This window comes from Natrix helvetica, assembly GCF_964273705.1.
Source record: "Natrix helvetica genome assembly, chromosome: 1".
NCBI lineage: Eukaryota > Metazoa > Chordata > Lepidosauria > Squamata > Natricidae > Natrix > Natrix helvetica.
Genome location: NC_138548.1, coordinates 138,660,776 through 138,685,254, shown reverse-complemented (window position 1 = coordinate 138,685,254; position 24,479 = coordinate 138,660,776). Strand labels below are relative to the sequence as shown.

At 37.5% G+C, this 24,479-nt stretch overlaps 1 protein-coding gene across 1 annotated transcript in view; it reads right to left on the bottom strand.

Moving 5' to 3' along the window:
* Nucleotides 1–4,040: 4,040 nt before the first annotated feature.
* CCDC93 (CCC complex scaffolding subunit CCDC93) overlaps nt 4,041–24,479 on the bottom strand; it is a 40,593-nt gene continuing 20,154 nt past the window's right edge. Inside the window, exons 14-23 of the mRNA XM_081951178.1 lie at nt 24,146–24,219; nt 21,111–21,192; nt 19,421–19,492; nt 16,342–16,413; nt 15,947–16,055; nt 12,291–12,373; nt 11,070–11,107; nt 6,942–7,026; nt 5,921–6,034; nt 4,041–5,239 (exon numbers count right to left, since the gene is read on the bottom strand). Of these exons, the coding sequence (XP_081807304.1) occupies nt 5,186–5,239; nt 5,921–6,034; nt 6,942–7,026; nt 11,070–11,107; nt 12,291–12,373; nt 15,947–16,055; nt 16,342–16,413; nt 19,421–19,492; nt 21,111–21,192; nt 24,146–24,219 (783 nt within the window). The 3' untranslated portion in view covers nt 4,041–5,185. The remainder of the gene's footprint in view (nt 5,240–5,920; nt 6,035–6,941; nt 7,027–11,069; nt 11,108–12,290; nt 12,374–15,946; nt 16,056–16,341; nt 16,414–19,420; nt 19,493–21,110; nt 21,193–24,145; nt 24,220–24,479) is intronic.

Below are 24,479 nucleotides of genomic sequence, written 5' to 3'. Positions count from 1 at the left end.
TAAAGAGTTGATTGTCAAAGAACTCAGTTTCTTGGGACAAGATAGGAAACAGGAAATGTTTCTACTCATAACTGCAGTCATCATGAAGAAAAAATGAACTTTTTTTAAAAAAATCAATGCATAGTAATAGTTGCAAACTTAAATGTGAATTACAATTAGCCTCCCATGTTTTTTACAATTTTGCTAGGTAAGAAAATCCACATCTCTGAATTTTTGTTATAAGGTAAAGGTTCCCTTTGCAAATATGTGCTAGTTATTCCCAACTCTAGGGGACGGTGCTCATCTTTGTTTCAAAGCCGAAGAGCCAGCGCTGTCTGAAGATGTTTCCATGGTCATGTGGCCGGCATGACTCAACGCCAAAGGCGCACAGAACACTGTTACTTTCCCACCAAGGGTGGTTCCTATTTTTCTACTTGCATTTTACACGCTTTCAAACTGCTAGGTTGGCAGAAGCTGGGACAAGTAACGGGAGCTCACTCCATTACGTGGCAGTAGGGATCCGAACCACAGAACTGCCAAACTTTCTGATCAACAAGCTCAGCATCTCAGCCACTGAGCCACCGCACTCCTTTTTTTTTGTCATACTCCCATTTAAAGGGAAAATTGCTTTTTATATATATTACGAAAATATAGAAATAATTTAGCTTAATCTAAGCCTGTCTTCTTTTACTATAAATTATAGCTTGCCCTTGAGGGAAAGGAAGGTTATCATTGCAGCATGATTAAATACAAAATAAAACCAGTTTCCCTCACCCTCCCAAAAAAAACATTGGAATAGTGCTTGACAAGTTAAAAAAAAAAGGCAACTTAAGGTGTGAAGGAACTCCATAACTCCTTAGGGAAAACCATCAAAGATTCACTAATGCAGTGTTGAACCTAGAGAGCCCACAGATGTATTTTCAATAGGATAGAGACAAACCCTTAAAAACAAAAAGAGAGCCACAAAGCACTGAAAATGGGCTTGAGGAGAACTTAGTCATCCTGAAGCTACAAAATGAATTCTGGACTCATAATTGAATGCATTTGAAAAGTATTAAATTATTGGAAGTTGACGAAACTTTTTTTGAGGAGAGCATTCCAAAGGATATCTAATATTTTTGAGAACTTTGTCTTTGTTATTAAGAAACTAAGCTCTGAGTTATTGCTAGAGAAATCTGCAGGTATATTTTCAATAAAAAATGTTTTTTTCATCTAAGCCTATTTGTTCACCAATAACGTTAGGTTTGTTCATTCCATGTTTACCCAAATAGTAACAGAATTGTGAAAGCTTTGTCCTGAAAAAAAAAATTGACCAGTTCAGGATATCCTAGTCTGGTCATAATGACTAATCACATTGTCATTATGTACATTATGTATACGGGTGTGAAGATTATTTCTTAAAATATAATTATATAATTATAAATATATAAATATATACAATATATAAATATATAAAAAATATAATTAACTAATACAGTAGCAATAACCCATCCTGATCTGCTTCAGGTATCCTGAATGGAATCTATCAGAAAGGTATACAGGTGGTCCTCAAGTTATGAACACAACTGAACCCAAAATTTATGTCGCTAAGTGAAACATTTGTTAAGTGAGTTTTACAACCTTTCTTGCCACCATTGTTAAGTGAATCACTGCAATTGTTAACTTAGTTGTTAAATGAATCTGGCTTCCCCATTGACTTTGCTTGTCAGAAGGTTGCAAAAGCTGGTCATGTGACCCCGGGACATTGTAACCAACATACATGAGTCAGTGGACAAAGGTCTGAATTTTGATCATGTGACGATGATTGTGTGAAAAACGGTCATAAGTCACTTTTTTCAGTGATGATGTAATTTAGAGCAGTCACTAAATGAACCATTGTAAGTCAAGGACTACCTGTAATTAGTCTACCTTCCTTTAAGCTGTCAGAAGAGAGATATAGATGACACATTATATCATTTCCCTGTGTATGGGGTTTCATATGACTTCCACCAGCACCTGGATGATGTTTATAGTAGAGGCTAGGACAATGATTGCTAACCTTTTTTGGATAGCGTGCCAAAAGCGGGCGGAACGCAAGGAAGTCATGCGTGGGTGTGCACACACCCATAATGCTATGTGCATGCTTTTTTCACCCTTCCCAGGCTCCAGAGGCTTTCTGGGAGCCTGGGGAGGGCAAAAACAGCCTCTCCCCACCAAGGCTTCAAGAGGCTTCCCTGAAGGCTCTGGAGGGCAAAAAACGGTCCTACAAGCAAACCGGAAGTGATTTCCGTTCATTCCGGAACTTCCAGTTAGGCCGTAGGTCTGGTTTTTCGCACGCTGGAGGCTTCAAGGAAGCCTCCAGAGGGCGAAAAACAGCCTTAAAAGAAGGCTGAAGTCAGCTGGCCAGTGCACACATGCACACTAGAGCTGACAGGGCAACGCCTCGCATGCCCTAACAAATGACTCCCTGTGCCATCACAGGGCTAGGAAAAAAGTAATAAGCATTTTTAGCACTATTTATGCAACCTCACTTCCAAGTACAAATAGTCCTTGACTTACGATCACAATTGAGCCCATCATTTCTGTTGTTAAGCGAGTCATTTATTTAGTTTTGCCTTGTTTTACGACCTTTCTTGCCATAGTTTAGTGAATCACTGAAGTTGATAAGTTAGTAACCCAGTTGTTAAGAGAATCTGGCTTCCCCATTGACTTGGCTCGTCAGAAGGTTGCAAAAGGTGATCGCATGACCTTGGGACACAGCAAGGGTCGTAAGTATGAACCAGTTGCCAGACACCTGAATTTTGATCACATGACCATGGGGATGCTGCAACGATCATGAGTGTGAAAAACAATCATAAGTCACTTATGTCAGTGCCGTTGTAACTTTGAACAATCACTAAATGAATTGTTGAGGAGTACCTGTACAAGCATCTTCAGATTTTACTGGGGAATTAAAATTAAGCTTATAAGAGACAACCATTGTATGTATCCTAGGCAAAAGCAGTTAAGACTATTACATGTTAGAGGGATTAAATATTTAAAAAGCAATAGTATGTCAATGCTTTATCAGTTTGGAAAAGATATTGGTTCGGCACCATAACTCAAGTCTTTAGCACGGTACAATGCATTTCATTTTCATTCACATTCATTCACATTCATTTTGAAAAGAAGTAAACCCATAAAAAGCTTGAATGCAGAAATAAATGATGAATGGTTGGCTTCACCACCATTCAGCATGGCTCCAAGAATGAAATCTGTAAAGCAATGCTAACACCTTTGCTTTTTGCATTTGAAGAACTTTTCAGTAATAAACATGTATTACTACGGCACATAAACATGTATTGCGGTTTCAGCTATCACCATCTAGTGCAGTGGTTCTCAACCTTTCCGATGCCGCGATCCTTTAATACAGTTCCTCATGTTGTGGTGACCCCCAACCATAAAATTGGTGTCTCAGTTCCTAGACCATCGAAAACATGTGTTTTCCAATGGTCTTAGGCGACCCCCATGAAAGGGTCGTTCGACCCCCAAAGGGGTCCCGACCCACAGGTTGAGAACCACTGATCTAGTGGATGTCTGGATTTCTGAAGATAACTTGAATAACCAATAAATATATCTAAAGGAATCCACATTTAATAAGGGAATTGTAATTTATATTTACAGAGTTCTTTTTGAAGAATATGAAGCACTTAAAAGTTGTATTGATTCGTAAATCATACTTATAATTGGTATTATTTTTCTGGTATTTCAGACCTTAGCTGAAAGCTTGGGTTACAGACTTTGCAGCTCACTTTTGAGTAACTGTTATACTGACAAGTGATACCTCAAATCATTTTAGTTTGATGCAGAAATTAGGCTTATAGAAATGAGCTAATGGATTGTTCCGTGTTTTAATTTCCCAGCCACATCAACAATGACGACACATGGTGGACCTTGGATATTCTAAAAATTTAAACATGATCTCATCCATAGGATCCTGGAGCTAAGAAAAAAACATCTCAGAAGATAACTGGAAAACTATTTCTCTGTCAAGACATAAAACATCATGGACATGTTTCAATGAATCACTGAGTCAAACTCAATTTGAATGAGACTTCATTTTTATTGGTTTTCTCACTGAAGAATAATACAGATAATACAGACGGTGGTACAATGTTTTGCCGATAGTACTGTAAATGCAGTTTGAACTTTTTTTCCCCACTGCCCAGAATTCCTCCTAGGAGATGAGCAGTAATATACATTTGCTTGGTAAATAAATATATTTTAAAAATGGTTAAGATCTTCGCCAGCTTTCAAAAGCAACTTCACGGTTATATGACTTTCCACAATGCTACAAGAAGCATTGCACAGAATTTAAGTCAGATGGGTTGAAACACAGGTGAAATATGGAAGACAAACAAAAGGAAACCAGACTTGGGGGTTGAATATGTGCCAAAACCCTTCCCCCCTATTCCCTATCTTTTGACTTCCCTTCCCTATTGAAACAAGTTGATCAAAACCATTTCCCATCTTCAAATAACTTGCATTGTCCAAAACCAGTTTCCGCTATTATCGATGGACACAGTTTAAAACAAAATTCCAATGTTGAAAGGCAGATGACAATACAGGAATATTAAATCCTAATTGCACAGTGAGGATGTGTAAGTATATGTGTGTCTGAAGGTGTGCAAGTGATTCCCTCACAGTAGGACCTTATCATTTCCCCAGTATAACACCAAAAGTGCCCTCTACTCGCTTAGAGGGCATTTTGGATTCAGGATATTTATTGTACATGTCAACTGAATGAAAGTTGAATGCTATACTTTGGGCTAAGTAAAATTGTTCTGGCTTGAGACTCGCAGAGTCAAAAAGGGACCTGACTACCACTTTATGAAGGAAAGATATATACATATATGGTAATAGATGCCTGGACTTTCATATTCATTCTTGATCATTACTTTCCATGTGGATTATGTGCAGGTTCAGTTTTACTCCTTATGCACACAAGAGGGCAAAACAGAGCACTGTAAATCCAAGTTCAATATGATAAGTTGGCCAAAGAAGTTAGAAGGTTCCGTTTTACATATTACTGATTTATTCTCTGCTTCAAACGTGATGTGCGTATTGCAACTGAAATCTTAACTAGTGCAAAGATAAAATCAAATTACATTTTTGAATAATACTGAAAAATGTTTAAGAAATAATGAACTTGATCACAGCAAAACAAACAATTTTTGCCTGAAGTTCTTCAGGGACCCCTGGCTTTTAGCTTCGACAAAAGCATTTCATTTTTACGGCATTCCTGTTGATGCAAAAGAGACAGGTGAGTGCTTCAACACTCAAAAGAGACATCTAGGATAAACAACAATGCTAGTCCTGCCTGCCATTGTGCTGTGGCCCACAGGTTGGGGACTCCTGTGATTAGGAACAAAACCACCCAAAAGTCACTTGTTGAGATGGCTAGCTATAATCAATCAAACAAACAAATAATATTCTAAGTTCTGGTCTGTCATAATGTATGAACATAACAATCCCACATACTGCTTTCAGTTTTTAACTACCAAAATTAAATTCAGTGATTTCATAGGCTGCTTTATGTGACATTAGATGATAAAGTGACATTAGATGTGACATTTATGTGACATTAGATAATATGGTGATTATCAAATAACTTTGTTGAAAAGGAACCCTATTTTAAAACATTACCAAGCTATGATATGTAAACCAACATCAAAAGTAATTTCTGATCCTTCACATAGCATAATCATTGTGAATACCATTGAAACCTGGTTTAAGGAATGACCTGAGCTCTCTGAATAAAGTTTTGGTTGTGCATTGTCTATTATATAGCTGTCACATTTTGCTGATTGTTCTTTCCTTCCTAAACCCCGGTACAGTATCTGGAGTGGCAAACTGCTCAGAACTCTAGTAGAGAAGATATAAATTATACCAGTTCTATAAACACCCCCCCCCCCTCTTTTACCTCTTTAAATTCTTTGACTGTTTTGAAGTAAAGTCTCTGCTTCTCTAGCAGTTCCAAATATTCATCATTTAACTGGTCCCTTCTCATTTTGTTTTCTTGTTTTTTTCTCTCCAACTGTTGTAAGAAAAAAAAGAAAAAAGACAGATGACACTACGCAACACTAATCAATACACAGTAACTACACCAAATCTACCTACCTACCTATCAAAAGAAATAAAAAACTTTCACAGATTTTTCTCTACCCTCCCGCTTCCTGAAAAACTATGATTCTACAGCACCTTAATCTGTAAATCTTTAAAAAGGGAAATGCGGAAAACAGGCAGACCCTGAAAGATCATATAATAAAGTTCTATAAACTCCTCAATACCCTAACTCTTTTGCCTGTGTTGTACCTTTCCTTGCTCCTTCTGCTTAAAAAAATAGAACTTTTTGAGCCTCCACTTTCACAATCCATATTCATATGAAAATCTAGATCAAAGGGACTTTTACTCTCTCGCAGACAGTTTCTGTCCTACCCGAATCCACAATGGATCAAATGAAGTTTAGCCAGAACAAAGCAGAGCAGATCATACTTGATTCAAGCACTGGCTGCTTTGAACTGCAACAGTCAAAACTGATTAAATAAAACTAAACACTTTGCAATATCATCCAGTTTGTTAATTTACAGCAAGGGATCACGTTCAAATAATATATGGTGCAGGCAGTATATTGAACAACTTTCTTATCTCATCCAAAAAAAACCTACAATTCCTTTGCCAAGATGAATTGCCATACTTCAGTGTAAAGATTTTGACCTATCCAGCCTCAGATACCCGAATCAAGGCAAATTTTTCAGTGGCTGAACAGTTCTTAACCCTTCAGTTGAAATGTGCTTCTCTGAAAATGTTTGTTGCAATTCTCTGTAGCACATTGAGCTATGCGCATAATTAGAGGAAGCGAAAGGGTGCCAACAAGGAATTCTACTGACATTTGAAAAAGGAAACATGCACACATATCAAGTATCTAGAAAAGGCTATCTAACCTTCATTCGATTCTGTTTAATTCCTTCTACAATCTGTTCCATTTGTCGCAGGAATTGGTCTCGAGCACTAGGGGAAGCCATGGCTCTGAAAGGAAAAAAATAAGTTTTAGATGGCGGACAGGAAGACTGAGAATGGAAAAGTGAAAAAGGAGATATTTTTGCCCACTTTATACAGTTAAAGGAGGATAGCATACATATATGTGTATGTGAAGATGTTCACTCTACTCTTTTTATGTAGTCTTATTTTCCTGCCTTTGACAAGTCCCTGCAGTTTTCTCTGCAAAGTTTTCAGAAGTGATTTGCCTTTGTTTGCTTCCTAGGGCTGAGACTGAGTGACTGGCCCAAGATCACTCAGCTCTGTGCCTAAAGTGAGATTAGAATCGTGGTCTCCTAGTTTCTAGCTTGATGCCTTAACCACTATACCAAACTGGATCTTTATATACTCAGTGGGGTTATCATAAGCTTATGATAATAAACCATCCTATAATGAATGAGAAGGAAGATGTAGTCTTTACTTCATTAAAACATTATTTGGAAATTGTACCCTGCATCTATGAAAAGCAGTACTGAAAGTTTAGGGCTCTCAAACCTAGAGTCCATGGTCGTATGTAACCTCATTGTAGCCCTCCAGAATGCTTTGTAGACACTGAGATACCACCTAAGTGATACCTAAGCAAAAGCACTGAACTAGATATCCAAGATGCGCAACAGGGTAAGGAGTGGTCTGGTTCCCATAACTTGCCACAGTCCCAATGGCTTTCCCAGCCTAGGAGATTATGGTTAAGTGGTCTCGCAAGTGATAACTTCAAAGCTGCTCATGGCAAATAGCTCCTGTTCTCAGACTCTGTGGCAGGTAATGCCTTCAGGTAACGACAAGGAGAAAGTGAAGTTTGGTCAGGGAGGAAAGATAGGAGACCACGGCTGCCATGAGGAGAGGTAGTTGAAGAGGAGGAGTCTGGCCATCCCTCCGTACTACTCCCTATCATAGGCAAAAAGAAAAGGCAAAAAGCAAGCAAGAATTTTCTGCCCAGCAAAGAGAAGGAACAGAAAAGAAACCAAGGGACAAAACTATCACTCCAATCAAGAAGAGACCAGAAAAAGAAAAAGGCAGGATTTGGGCAGCCTGATACTTTCCCTACATTTCTTTCTTTCTTTCTTTCTTTCTTTCTTTCTTTCTTTCTTTCTTTCTTTCTTTCTTTCTTTCTTTCTTCTTTCTTTCTTTCTTTCCTTCCTTCCTTCCTTCCTTCCCTCCCTCCCTCCTGCCATCCATCCATCCATCCGTCTTGACTTGACTCGAACACCTAGAAGCAAACAAATAGCCAAAAGCCAACATGGGCTTGTCAAAAACAGATCATGCCAGACTAATCTTATTGCATTCTTTGACAAAGTGACAAAATTAGTGGACCAGAGGAATGCCGTCAATATAGTTTACTTGGACTTCAGTAAGGCATTTGATAAGGTAGACCATAACCTACTACTAGATAAAGTAGAAGAATGTGGGTTAGACAGCATCACCTCCAGATGGATTCGTAACTGGCTGACCAACCACACTCAACGTGTAGTCCTCAACGGAGCTATATCTACATGGAGGGAAGTATGCAGTGGAGTATCCCAAGGCTCTGTTTTAGGCCCAGTACTCTTCAACATCTTCATCAATGATTTGGATGAGGGAATAAATGGGGAACTCATCAAATTTGCAGATGACACCAAGCTGGCAGGAATAGCCAACACTCCAGAAGATAGGCTTAAGATACAGAAGGATCTTGACAAACCTGAACATTGGGCACTATCTAATAAAATGAAATTCAATGGTGAAAAGAGTAAGGTTCTACATTTAGGCAAGAAAAACGAAATGCACAGGTACAGTATAGATGATACCTTGCTCAGTAGTAGTAACTGTGAAAGGGATCTTGGAGTCCTAGTGGACAACCATTTAAATATGACCCAGCAGTGTGCAGCAGCAGCCAAAAAGCCAACACAGTTCTAGGCTGCATCAACAGAGGGATAGAATCAAGATCACGTGAAGTGTTAATACCACTTTATAAATGCCTTGGTAAGGCCACACGTGGAATACTGCATTCAGTTTTGGTCGCCACGATGTAGAAAAGATGTGGAGACTCTAGAAAGAGTGCAGAGAAGAGCAACAAAGATGATTAGGGGACTGGAGACTAAAAAATATGAAGAACGGTTGCAGGAACTGGGTATGTTTAGTTTAATGAAAAGAAGGACTAAGGGAGACATGATAGCAGTGTTCCAATATCTCAGGGGTTGCCACAAAGAAGAGGAAGTCAAACTATTCTCCAAGGCTTCTGAGGGTAGAACAAGAAGCAATGGGTGGAAACTAATCAAGGAGAGAAGCAACTTAGAACTAAGGAGAAACTTCCTGACAGTTAGAACAATTAATTAGTGGAACAGCTTGCCTCCAGAAGTTGTGAAAGCCCCAACACTGGAAGTCTTTAAGAAGATGTTGGATAGCAATTTGTCTGGAACTGTATAGGGTTTCCTGCCTAGGCAGGGGGTTGGACTAGAAGACCTCCAAGGTCCCTTCCAACTCTGCTATTGTATTGACTTCTGGCAACTGCCTGACGTTTTCTTGGCAATATTTTCAAAAGTGCTTTGCCTTTGCCTAGGGCTGAGAGAGGGGTCAACCAGATGGAAAGTTTCTACTTCACAGAAAAGGAGGGATTTTGTTACTAGGCGAAGACTGAGTCGAAACTGGGAGGCCACCAGGCAAAGGAGGCGTGACTAAAAAGATGACACACACAGTCTCTGGGCAGAGAAGCAGAGTTAACACCCATTCCTTGGATTCTCTACTCAGCACACTGGAGAAAAGGAGGGTTTTGTTGTTGTTGTTGTTAATTTAATAAAGGTATGATTAGCAGCATGCTGTGATACTTTTCATTCTCTTTATTTTTCACTTGTCAAAGTCCTCTGTATCAATTTAGGAATAAGAGGAAAACTTTAGTGTGGCAACATTCCAGTTAATGGAAGTAGTTCTCATGTGGCACTCATGATGATTTAAGTTTGAGACACACACACACACCTTTTAACAAGTGCTCCAAATCATGTTCAATGAGGATAAAGAGCTCTTGCTAAAACAAGACAATCTGGCTGGCAAACACTCTTAGGAACCCCCATGAAATCTTTCTGTTCGCAACAAAAGTCTCTGTGTGTTTGCAAATACAACCACAACCAATTATGGTTTAGCTGAAAACATGCCTAGGGACTTGTTTCTTAAAGTGGTATAGCTGCAAACCAATCTTTTATGGTTTCTTGGATGATGTACAAAACTGACACTGTTATTAGTTCCAGCCATGCTGTCTGAGGACAAGCAATTTTACTTATGTGCCCTAAGTAAATAACTTCGATTCAGAAGAATATTGCTCAAGTACAACAAATACATGAAAGCCAGTTTGGGACAGTGTTTAAGGCACCAGGCTAGAAACTGGGAGATTGCAAGCTGCCAGGAGTCAAGAACAAAAAACCAAATACTTAAGAGGACCATTTTCTATTTCTCCCTGGAACACAACAAATAGCATATTAATTTTTTTATTTTCTTTACCTTGATTACTTGATAAATAACTCAAAATGGCAAACATACCTCATACTCCTCCCTCCTATTTTCCCCATAACAACAACCCTGTGAGGTAGGATAGGCTGAGAGAGTGACTGGTCCAAGGTCACCCAGCTGCCTTTGTGTGCTTAAAAGGGAATTGAATGAAGTTTCCTGGTTTCCAGGCCAGTACTAATTAGCCACTAGTTAGCCACTATACCAAACTGATTCTCTACACCAGGAGTATCAAACTCCTGTCCCATGGGCCAGATGTGCCATGCGCTGACCACGCCCACCCTTGTTTTAACGAAGGGGGGAGAAGTCACGATATGCCGCATGACGACAATGTGATGCTGCAAGTTTGACATCACTGCTGTTTAAAAATTCAGAGAAAAGTAGCAGGAGTATATTTTGCACGAGCAACTATAGCTATTTGGTAAGAGTTTCATAATTCATGATACACTGTAATGTATATGTAAAGGCTTTAACAATGTTTCTTAAATTGAAATTGAACACAAGAAGTCATGAAACTATGCTTAGCCCAAAGGGAGAAAAAATGTGATCAGTCTACTTACTGCTGGAAGTTATCATGAACGGAATTAAGCAAATTAACCTGAAAAAGCCAAAATATAAAGTTTCCCAAGTAAAAAGTTTTTGAAAGTCATTCAAGCAATAGGACTTGTTAAAAAGCAATTTATATATGACTGTATATTATACAATAGAGTATTGATTACATGATTACTGGCACATGAACATGTACTTGCAATCATTGTGGTAAGAATATTTATCTATGAACCAGTTTGTATTTACCTTGGTATATTAAATGCAAATACTACATGCTGTCACATTTCCAGCACTATATAAAATGTGTGCTGGCAGGAAATGTAGATTACCGCAGTCTAAAATATCCAAATATTTATTCTATTTACAAATATACCACTGTTCAAGCTAGTACAGATATTTAGATAAACACAACATAAACATAAATATGTGTTGCCTTTGTGCTGATAAATAAATAAAGGGAGACTAGTATAGATCTATTTCAAACTATTTAGCTGTTAGCAGCTAGACATACCCTTACTGGGATTTGAATCTGGGCTGTTTTTATATGTTAGGCAGTTGCATTAGCCACTAAGCCACAAGCTCTCCTCCCTTATCAGCTGAGCCAAAGAAATAAGTAAGTGTTATGTCAAAGCACCCAATATGCCCAAATATCGGAGGGAGCATACTGCTTCCCTTTTGCCTTTTAGCTCCACCCTAGGAGCCTTCCAGGCAGGAAACCATTTTTGTGTTTCATTTATGCTGATAAATAAATAAAGGAGACTAGTATAGATCTATTTCAAGCTATTTAGCTCTCATCAGCTAGCCATACCCTTACTGAGATTTGAACCTGGGCTGTTTTTACATGTTAGGCAGTTGTTGAATTAAATAAAATTGCTGAATTTTCCCATGGAAAATGGCCAAAATGTACTGTAATGAATTGGTTGTGGTGAGCTGGCCACTGTGAGTTAGCCACAGAAAATTGACTGTGGCAAATTCTCACATTCCGTGGACATCAGTCACTGCTGAACCTATCTTTATATCTACAACATTAACAATATTTTAAAGCAAAGGGTTGTTTGTTTTACAAATTCGAAGTGTACCCCAATATAATTTGTTAATAAGCAAGCATAAAGTGTATTTTAGTGCTAAATAAGCAGATGTAGGATTTGAAGCCTTAGCTGAATTATTTCATGATATTATCAAGCTCAAAAATAGGCTTTGTTTTTTCCCAAATTACTGCAAATTTTAATTACCTCTTTTTCCAAATACACTTTTTTATCATCCAGTGTGTTGTAGAGGGTAAAAAACTGCTTTGTTTCTTTATGCGTTGCTGATACTGCGGAAAATCAAGAATTCAGAAAAACAAGTTAAAAATGTAGCAGACCACAACTGATTGTGCATTTATTTAGTTTATAGCCCATCTTCCTACTCCAACAAATATTCAAAGATGCTGAAACAAAAATTAAAACACAAGGAAAATAATTTCAAAATACAGATTAATATGAACAGTAAATTAGCTCCCAAATCATTTAAGACTTAAATGTCTAGATCAGGGGTTCTTACTTTGACAATTTTAAGATAGGTGGTCTTCAAATCCCAGAATTCCCAAGCCAGTATATATACCTTTTAAGGATAGTCTCCTACAAAAATTGATTTACAATTGTGCCTGGCAATTATGGTTGTAAGACATGACAATCGTAAAGTGGTTTGAAAAAACCATGTTTGACCAAATCCAGCTATTGTTACGCCAATGCAGTGGTGGTTAACCGAATAATGAGAATGTTAGGTGAATCCATTGTTCATTATGGCCTTTTGTTTCTGCTGGAAAGTGGAAATAAATGCCAGTTTCTGGCAGACTTATTGTAAATTTATATCATGTGATTGCAGGACACTGCAAAAAAAAAACATCCATGATGGATATAATGGAATCTCAAATGTCTAGCACTGATTTATTTTGAGTCAAGTGTCTTTTAAATTCTCAAGAGGTTATCAAAAGAAGTGACAAAGAAGTTGGCTGAATCTGTTTACTGTGTGTGGTGCGTGCGGATAGATAGATAGATAGATAGATAGATAGATAGATAGATAGATAGATAGATAGATAGATAGATAGATAGATAGGATATAGAGACAGAGAAGTGGGGGTCTTGTTTGGCTCTGTTATTGTATTTTTCTTTCTTTCTTGGAGTCTGTATTTTAATGCTGTGAATAAAATAAAATAAAAATATAGAAAAGAAAGAAAAGACTAAGCTGGCAAGTAATCAGCCAATCTAAAAACACCAGGCAATAGATCTTAACATAAAATCAACATTCTGTGAATTGTAGCTCACATAAATTTATTGGAAGTGACAGAACTTCAGCTAGTAAAGGAAAAAGGGTTATTCTAAATGATTTGTAATGCTCGTTTAAGCATCTATCAGGCAGGCAAAAGGTAGAATTCTCCTAAATCATCCATTCACTACATTAAACACAACCAAGAAAAATAAGCATCTGTTCTGGAAAGAAATAAGGCAGAATCTGACACAAAACACTCTTCAGGCTATTAATGGTACTGGAGAGCCTGAAAAGGCATAATGGTAAAACTCATATATTATTTTGGTGTGCCTGCTGATCCATCATATGCATGCATGGCTATGCGCACACAAATGGACCAAACAGATCAATCTGCTCTATTATATTTTTACTGCCTCTTACAGCTTGATGTGTGGTTCTATTTTACCACATTCTTTACTTCTGTGTCTATGTACACACACACACACACACACACACTATGTTCATTGCCCCAACAGCTTTTGAGGAAAGCTGATGTATTTTTTTTAATTTAAAGTAGTTTTTAAGGATAAGTAATGACAAATGCCGAACTACAATTGCAGACTAGCAAAACATCAGGCTGGGAGTACCACACCAGTGATGGGAAGAACCCATTCAGTGCAGAGATAACTTTGTACTTTCTACCAGGATAACTTTAGGATTGGTCACATTCCATATACAGAGTAAATTCCGCTTTCACAAAGCATAACACACACACACATATACTGTCAATCTCATCTCCAAACCAAATATGCAACTTCTGTTTAAAAAAAACCTGAGAGACACAAACTACATTCAATTTCGGAATACACTGGCCTACAGGGAACATAAGCTAATGTCTAAAAAAGCTCCTAGACCTTATGATTGTAAGCAAAGATCTGTAAATACCTACACTTCTGGAAGAAAAGAACCCAGAAAAGGATAAGCAGTTGTGCTCCCCACTTAATTTCCCAGTTTTACAATTCATCTACTACCTGCAGCAAGAGATAGTTCTGTCAAATGCATCTGTTGGGAAGCAGATACCATGTTTTAATGCTCCTAACATTAGTCTTTATCCAAAGGACTTTTCAAATATATATAGGCTTTAAACAACTTCAGAACTCTTAAAAAAACCTAACCCGTCTGGCATTTATTACCCAACCTTTATAAATAGGGTTATAAATTAATTTTATTAATTTTTGGAGTTAATAGAAATAAGTGAATCTCCCAATAAAACAAACTTCTGGATGCGCTACGGGCAAATGTGGCTAAGAACAGATGAGTTATTAGAGCCAAAAGAACCTTTATTCAACCCTGCATCCTGACAGCTTCTAGGACTTAGTTTCCCCCCCTCTACAGGTAGTCCTGACTTACCACCATTTTTGATCCCCTTTTGTGACCTTCTGACAATCAAAGCCAACGGGGAAGCCAGATTCAGTTAACAACTGCAGTGTGATTTGCCTAACAGCTGTAGAAAGGTCAGTCGTAAAATGGGGCAGATCTCGCTTAACAAGTGTCTTGCTTAGCAACAGAAATCTGGGGCTCAATTGTGGTAGCAAGTTGAAGATTACCTGCAGTTAACTAGCAAATGGATAGTAGCATTCTGTATGGAGATGCTAAGTGATCTTGATGTGGCTGTTTTCCACTGGTGTCCATCCACCCATCTGTATGAACCCAGCCTAGTTCTCTGCTGATACACTTCCTATACCCTCATGTAGAGGAACGGGATGCTCGCGGAAGATATGAACCCTTCATATTTCATGACTCTATCCAAGGGGGCAATCCTGAATTAATTCAGTTTTCTTGGCAGTGTTATAGACACTGCTTGGTTATTGTTTTCAATGGTTGGTTATTGTTTTTAACTTCCTAATTTTGCAGTACAGAGAACCAGTTTGGTGGGCAGTAGAGATTTAAGGCCCTAAGGTAAGAACCAGGAGATTGAGAGTTCCAGGCCCACCTTAGGCACAAAACCAGCCGGGTGACCTTGAACCTGTCACTCTCTCAGCACAGAAAGCAGGTAAGGCAAACTTCCAAATGTATTACCAAGAAAATTGCAGGGACTTGTCTCAGAAGGTAACTGACTCGAAAGTATTCATCATCACCCTCACCACTATCTAGTCTCCAGCTCTGGAATTCCCAGGAAGTCTCCCACCAAAATCCTAACAAAGGCCAAACATAGATAGCTTCTGAAATCAGCCAAGGTTGATTTAGATGCTGCCATCTGCTGAAATACATGCTTACTATCTTTTACCCACCCACCCACAAAGTCACAGAAGTATCAAATCTTCAACCTGCAGGCAATTTTTAAAGTACCTGAGAGGAGAGGCATATTTATTTATTTATTTATTTATTTATTTATTTATTTATTTATTTATTATTTATTTATTATTTATTATTTATTTATTTATTTATTTATTATTTATTTATTATTTATTTATTTATTATTTATTCATTCATTCATTCATTCATTCATTCATTCATTCATTCAATTTATAGGCCGCACCCTCTCCACCAAGGGACATAGGAAGTGACTATCCAAAGGCAACTAACAGAGCTACTATTAGCGAGGTGCGTTGTCATGCTCTATAAGTTCATGCTATTTAGCAGTGAGAGATACACATACCTTGACCATACAGTTCAATAAATCTCTTCTGGTACTGTGTCAACTCTGCTCTGCTGGGCACCTCATCAATCTTACGTTGCAAAATAGCTATTTCCCTATTTCGGCGGGCCTGAAGGGAATTAAAACAAAAAAATAAAAACTAGGTAGCTTTTAAAAATGGAGCAACCTTCCAAAAGAACTGGATGACAGAATCGATTGTGCTACAGTGCAGCTACTTCCCTGGGACAGTTCTTTGTTGAAACAGCTTAAAAAAAATAGTTGCATGAAATGATGTTTACATTTTGAAACATTCATTTTAAGAAATTAACATTCATACATTAACCAGAAATTATGTTGAACATGATGGAAAAATGGGAAGAAATTTATTAAATTCATCCCCCCCCCGGCTAACTTACCAGAAGAAGTCTGATCTTCTGCAGTTTCTCTTTCTCCATTTTGTATTGTTGGTCTATAATTTTAGTAGGTTCCTAATATTCAAGACATAAACATATCCATAGTCATGTGAGCTGAGTTAAGATCTATTGAAACCAATGAGGAGCAGAACAGTGTACAGCAATACAGGTAGTCCTAGACTTACAACAGCCTATTTAGTTACAGTGGTGCTGAAAAAAATGATTCATGACTGTTTTTCACACTTACAACCGTTGCATCATCCCTGATTACATGATCAAAATTTAGATGCTTGGTTCATATTTATGATGGTTGCAATATCCTGCGGTCATGGGATCAGCTGACAAGTTAATGGGAAAGCCAGATTCACTTATCAACTTGTTACTAACAACTGTGGTGATTCACTTAACAACAGTATCAAGAAAGATCATAAAATGGTGCAAAACCCACTTAAATGTTTTATTTAACATAAATTTGGCCTCAATTCTAATCATAACTTGAGAACTATCGTATTTTTCAGAGTATAAGAAGCACCTTCCCCCCCTCAAAGAGCGTGGAAACGTTGGTGTGTCTTATACACCGAATATAGCCATTTTTTGCTTCCCAAAGCCCTGCCTCCGCATCCCATTTTTGTGAAAAACGGGCAAAAAACGGGCAAAAAACAGAGGCATTTTTGCCTTCCTCCACCCCCCAGAAGCACTCTGCAGGCTTCAGCAGGATTGGGAGAAGGGAAAAATGCCCTTGTTTTGGTAAAAAAAAAAAAACAGGCCATTTTTCACCAAAATGGGGGTGTTTTTCCTTTCCCCCACCCCCCAGAAGCACTCTGCAGGCTTCAGCAGGGCTGGGGGAAGGGGAAAATGTCCCCGTTTTGGTGAAAAACTGCCCGTGTTTGCCTTCCCCCAGCCCTGCTGAAGCCTGCAGAATGCTCCTGAGGGTCGGGGAGGACAAAAACTTTTTTTTCTTACTTACTTCTTTGAAATCTTGGTGTGTCTTATACACCGGAGCGTCTTATAGTCCGAAAAATATGGTACCCGTATTTATCATTTAGTCCCATACAAATGAAATACCTCATTCCTGCTACTTGTCAGAAAGAGGTTACTGATTTCAGAAGAGGATACAAATGGTTAATGGTGTAAATTAAGGAGTAACTGAGAGTTAAAGGTAATGAGAGAAAGAAAAAAGAACCTTTAACGAAATCTGGAGCTTCTTCTAATAAGTGGCACAGGACCTAGTTACTTGCGGGATCGCATCCTACCTCATACATCCCTGCGACCAATTCAATCCCACAGGGAGGGACTCCTCCGGGTGCCGTCCACCAAGCAATGCCAACGGGCGGCGCCCAGGAGTAGAGCCTTCTCTGTGATGGGCCCAACCCTCTGGAATGACCTCCCCCCCGATATCAGAACCACCACTGACCTCCGCTCCTTCCGTACGAAACTCAAGACCCACCTGTTCCAATTAGCTGGCCTAGCCCATTTATAGTCCCATCTTTATCCTCCTGGCAATTAATTATTTAAAATACTGTATTTTAATTGTTTTTATTTATCAGCCGACCTCCTCCTTGTGTGTGTGTCTCGGTACATGTCTTTGTCATATGTTTGTTTTGTCCACATATTTATTTCATATGTTTCATTGTACGCCGCCCCGAGTCCTGCGGGAGAGGGTGCGGCTAAGAAATAAATATTTATTATTATTATTATTATTATTATTATTATTATTATTATTATTATTATTATTATTATTATTTTATTCTGGGGTTGTTTTTTAGGGGTAGATTTTAATGTATTTCCAATTTTTAATTTTAATTATTATTGTACAGTTTGTATGCTGCCTCCTCCATCTATATCTATATGTATTTATATTGTGTTTTAATATGATATGACTGTACACCGCCCCGAGTCCCTTCGGAGAGAGGGTGCGGTTTATAAATTAAATAAAAGTAAAAGTAAAGTAAAGTAAAGTATCCACACATGATACAGTCCTAATTTATACCTAACTCTCCCTTTGCCAAAAAAAAAGTTAATATATTTTGATTTTAAAACCCTTGTTCAGGTTGGGGCATGTTTCCTACTTGACAGAAGCCGAAGTAGGAAACCAAATAGATATTAAAGGTCTAAGAACAAAGGAACAATGAAACTTGGTCAATGAAGCTCTTCCCCCTTTTAGAAACTCACCGGAAAGAGGGGGAAACTTTCCTGCCCCTGATTTATTGCTCAGAGTTTGAATTTTCCAGGCTCTGTTGCTCTCTCCTGACCAATTTAGACCATCTAGTATCATTTGATTAGCTCTCAGTATTTCAGCTTCTTGGTATGTTTTCTCCCCATTCATAATTACATAGATTATCCATGAATGGAAGTATTTCAGACTCTGCTTACTTTAAAAGAGACTCTTTCAGAATGACATCATTCATTCATTCGTTTTCTAAGCTATTATTTTTAATTTGCTAATGATCTGTTATTTTTCTTGTAGATTTATATACACTTCTTCATTTTTAATATTTCTGATTTTTTAAATACTTTAATGTTAAATGCATTTTAATATTAATGTCATTTTATAGCTTCAATAAATAATGTGGGATGACAATATGTATGAAATGTTGTGACCATTACATCACTACATAGCATTCATACACAATTAATTTTTGATTTAATTTTATATACATTTTACAAACTTTTATTACCATTATAATTTCACAGAGACATATTTTGGTTCACATTAAATCACACAATCACTATCCATTTTTTAAAAAAAATGCCTTCAATAAAGAAATATTAAAAAGAAAAGAGCTATGTGTCATCTAAGCATTATCTACCATGTATTCAACTACCAGGTTTTGAATAAAAAACAGCTTTCAATATGGATGAGACAGGACAAACATTAAATCAAGAAATGTTATTAATCTGAAAGTGATTATAGGTAAACGCCATCATATAGATCTAGGACCTGTCAGATAGAGATTGGCAAAAAACAAACAAACCCATGTCAGTTTCTAACCAGAACTAGCAGATAATTGGAAGGGTTTTCTCAATTAAAGATAATTATCAAGGAAGCAAAGGATAGAAATTTCCAATACTTGCTGTTTACCTTTTCCTCTCCACTTTCAGCTGCTTCTGCTTTCAAATTTTCAATGTTTTGTTGGAGGCGTGCCATCTCTTCCTTAAAGAATAATAAAAATAGAAATAGTTCATCTCCAAACACGGTACTCTTTATGAAAAAAGAAGCCAAGAACTGAATAATCAAGAACACATATTGTGTTCAAATTCAGTTAAGATATACATGGACTAGAACAGGGATGTCAAACTTGCATCATCATGGAGTCATCATGTGATGTATCGTGACTTTTTCCCCTCCTTCGCTAAACGGGTATGGGCGTGGTCAGCGTGTGACGCATCTGCCCGCAGGCTGCAAGTTTGACAGCCCTGGACTAGAGACAAATAACAATGGTTTAATTTTATTTAAAAATTAACTTGTTATCTTAAATAACAATGCTTTAATTTTATTTTAAGATAGAACTTCTTTTACAATCTTAACAGGATGCTCTGCTGTTGAAGTTGCATACTTTTTTGGGGGGGGGGGGGGAGAAACGCAGATTTCTTTTTCCTGAAATATTTCTTGCAGCGGAAAATAAAAGACGCACGCTGGCTTGAAAATGTTAGTATACCTATTTTGATTAAAAATGCATCCACCATCAAGATTACAAGAAAAAATAGTTGAAAGATGTACCTGCAAAGCAACTTTCATTTTAAAAAAAAATCAAAGGAGATTATGAAGCCACAACATTTTAGGGCATTTAAATGAATTCAGGAGAAACAATTCTCTAGTAATCTATAACTGTTATCCTAAAAGGCATTAAGATACTGGAGCTGAAAATTCATAGGACATTTCATTTCTCTTATCTTGAGTCCTACTTTTATCCTAATGCCTTTTCAGAATAAAATGCATTCCATCTGCACAGCAAAAAAATATGTCCCCTATTTCTCTTAACAAGGTGCTGTTTTAGCCTCTATGTAACATTCATAACTCATGCAAACCTTAATTACATCCTACAACTACAGACATGGTAATATAGGAAGCAACCTTACACCAGGTTAAATGAATGGTCCATTTAGCCTAGTAATGTAATTAGAAAATTCTCTTCGTTGAGAATTGTGGGAATTAGAAAGCATATTATCTGCTTAGGTATGACTTTACACAAGTCAATCCAACTAAGTTTACACTGACCAGATTTACCTGGTTGCCTGGATAGGCAATTGGACAAAGACCACTAGAACACTAGTGATGTGACACTCATACTGATATTTAACTGATATTTAACTTGGCTAATCTAAATTAGCAAATGATAACGCAAGACTATTCAGTTCAACTTTGCTATTTACCAAGCTCCACAATCTACTGTTAGATGGGAAAAAGTCCGCTCTAAAGAACACAGTACCCAAAAATGTTCTAGTCCCAGAGCCATCTTTTCAAATAAAAAGTCCACTCCTCATTATTTTAACTTTCTTAATTCCAGTGGCTTAATTTAGCTTTTTTTTTCTTCAAACCATGTTGCTTTTAGTATTGTGAAACCATCAGGATTCCAAAGCCTTTGCAAATTTACAGTCTCTCGTTCCTGCATATCCTACCTATATAGCATGGTTTGATCACAGGTGGCCAATTATTTTGCTATACCATACTGCAAAATGAACATATGTTAACATATATCTTAAAAGAGCTTCTTATACAGCATTACACAAACAGCAACAGGAATGTATCTAAATAACTTTCTTAAACTTACTCTACAATGTGCTTTAAATTCTTGTTCTTGACCTTTAAGATTCTCATTCATTGCCACCAGCGCTCGAAGTTTCTGCAATACACTAGGATAATAATGTGTAATGAATTAAACGTGAGGATTTGGAACATCTCTTCCAAGCAAATGTAAGCAGTGGCTGAAGAGAAAACCCTTTTTACCTAATTATCTGAAGCACTCTAGCTCAGGGGTGTCAAACTTGCATTGTCACGTTGTCGTCACATGACGTATCACGACTTTTTCCCCCTTTGCTAAAACAGGGGCATGGCCAGTATGTGATGCATCTGGCCAGCTGGCCACAAGTTTGACACCCCTGCTCTAGCCGATGCCACAGAATAAAAGATGGAAAATAGGCTTAATAAAACAAAACTTTGTGAAAAACAACCATCTAAGTTGCTACCAGCAGTTACATTTCATCCTACATAAAATATTTCTAAAATGTTAATTTTGGAAAAGAAAAAAAAAAAAGAATAGGAACTTCAGTTGAACTTACTGCATTTCTGTCTGAACTTTACCTATTAGACTTCTTTTATAAATACAATAGATTCAAACTGAAGTTCCTAAAAAGAATATGCTTAACATTTCTATTCAAGCAAATAAAACTGAAATGCACTTGCATCGTGTTGATTGTATGGTATTCTTTCAAAAAATATTGTATATCGTAAAAATAAGGCTCAAAAGTTTCAGTGAGAACATTTGTAAAACATTTTGGTCTATAATCTGTTTTGTCCATTTTGGGAAATCTCTGAATTCAAATCACCATTGACCCAAAATTAAGACATTTAAGCTACCCATATGTATTCAAGTGTTTGAACACCATTATAGGCAGCTTTATAGTGGAGAGAAACGGAGTGAAAGGAATCACTTTTTTCTGTGTTTAGACACTTGGGAAAAGCTGTTGCTTTTCTTTTTCTCACTTTGTCCACTGGGTACCAAGTGTTCATTTGGCACACTTGTAGCAAGTTTCCTTTTTATCCTCTTGGAGATCAAGAACATTAGATCACCCTTTTGAAGAGGCCTTTCTCTCTGAACACAGAGAGCATTACAAATATCCTGTAACCTCTGGAATGCACCCTAAAATTGTGCTGTAAGTCTTCCTGGCAATAATAAAAACACTAGTGAGTTATGCTGATTATGAGAGTGCAATGTTCCAAATTTAAAGAGGAAAAGGATGATTAAGAGCATACATGGGTAAACACAATGAGCCTGATGGTAATAATTCAAAGTTGCCACATCTTTTCTGGGATCACCATGCTACTGAGAGGAAGAGGCCCAACAAAGACAAAAATGTATGAGTCTGCATGTATGTATACCCACATGTACTGTATGGGTACACAAACACAAACTAAGGATAAGAAAAACTCCAACATGGGCAATGTTTCTCTTGCTCGCTCACTCTGTCTGTCTCTGTCTCTCTCTCTATCTCTGTGTGTGTGTGTGTGTGTACGCACAGATTCTTTAAATCAGTTCACTAATGTTAATTTTTTATGCATATCACATTAAAGTAAATTCTGTTCACTTAAATATTACTAAATCTTATTCACAAATTCTACTTCACACACACACACACACACACACACACACACACACACACACACACACACACACACACACACACACACACACACACACACACACACACACATATATATATATATATATATATATATATATATATATATATATATAATGTTGTATTTGTGCTGATAAATAAATAAAGCTATTTATTTCAAGCTATTTAGCTCTCATCAGCTAGCCATACCCTTACTGGGATTCGAACCTGGGCTGTATTGCATATTAGGCCGATGTAATTGGGCATACCAGGGGTTGTAACACACACACATACATACATACATACATACATACAGCCCTTTTGAAAAAGAATTTTTAAACTCATTTACACTCCAGCAAAACTAATGCCCTAACTCTTGGTAAATTAGAATTAAACTGTAACCCATTTAATTCCAGGGAGAAAAACAAGTACCCTATATTGCCAAAAGTATTCGCTCACCTGCCTTTACTTGCATATGAACTTACTGTCCATGACATTCCATTCCTAATCCATAGGGTTCAATATGACATTGGTCCACCCTTTGCAGCTATAGCAGCTTCAACTCTTCTGGGAAGGCTGTCTACAAGATTTAGGAGTGTGTTTATGGGAATTTTTGACCATTCTTCCAGAAGCGCATTTGTGAGGTCAGACACTGATGTTGGACGAGTTTACGTGGCCTACCACTTAGTGGCTGAATTGCTGTCGTTCCCAAACACTTCCACGTTCTTATAATACAGCTGACAGTTGACTGTGGAATATTTAGGAGTGAAGAAATTTCACGACTGGATTTGTTGCACAGGTGGCATCCTATCACAGTTCCACGCTGGAATTCACTGAGCTCCTGAGAGCGACCCATTCTTTCACAAATGTTTGTCAAAGCAGTCTGCATGCCTAGGTACTTGATTTTATACACCTGTGGCCATGGAAGTGATTGGAACACCTGATTCTGATTATTTGGATGGGTGAGCGAATACTTTTGGCAACATAGTGTATGTGGTTTAAAGCAGTAACATTTTAAAAATAAATTAGTCAGCAGTATTTTGTATCCAGCCACTGCCAAACTTTCTGATTCTTTCTAAATGCCAATGCTTGCTGCATGTATGAGTAAAGATGAGTAAATGTTACTTAATGTAAGATTCTATTTGCTATCAAATATAAGAAGCAGAGTGGTCACGTGATTAGGACATTGGATAGATTAGCAAGCCCACATTTGAGACCCAAATGCTCCCATGGAGCAGAGTTGAGCTCCCATCTCTGTGGAGCTGGAGCTGGAGCAAAGGCCCCACAACTGGGCATCCCCCAGACAACAGTGAAATTGCCAGCTAATCCTTTCAACTAAGAAGTATTTCGATGCTTCTGACACAAATGCTGTGCTATTAAATACCTTGTGGGGCGGGGGCCAAAATAAGCGATAAAGTACACCACTACGAAAGGAATAAAGCAGAAGGGGAATAGATGTAGCACGTACTTTGCATCTGCTTGGGATTCCACCACTTCCAAAGTTGCCAACTCCTTATCTAATTTTTCACCATATGATTTAACCTATGAAATCAGAATTTATAACAGATGATGTAAACATTTTGTGGATCAAAAGATGGTTAAGAGAAATCAATCTAATCAGCAAGAAACACCCTCTAAGATTTTATCTGTCTCTGTTATGAACTCTTGGCAACATCTGGCAATGTTTTCATTGTATAACAAGCATGATTTCTAAAAGCATAATTGTTTTCCCTCAATAAACAGTGGTAGCAAATCACATGACTAAACACATTACACATTCAGCATAATTTTTCTTGTCTGAG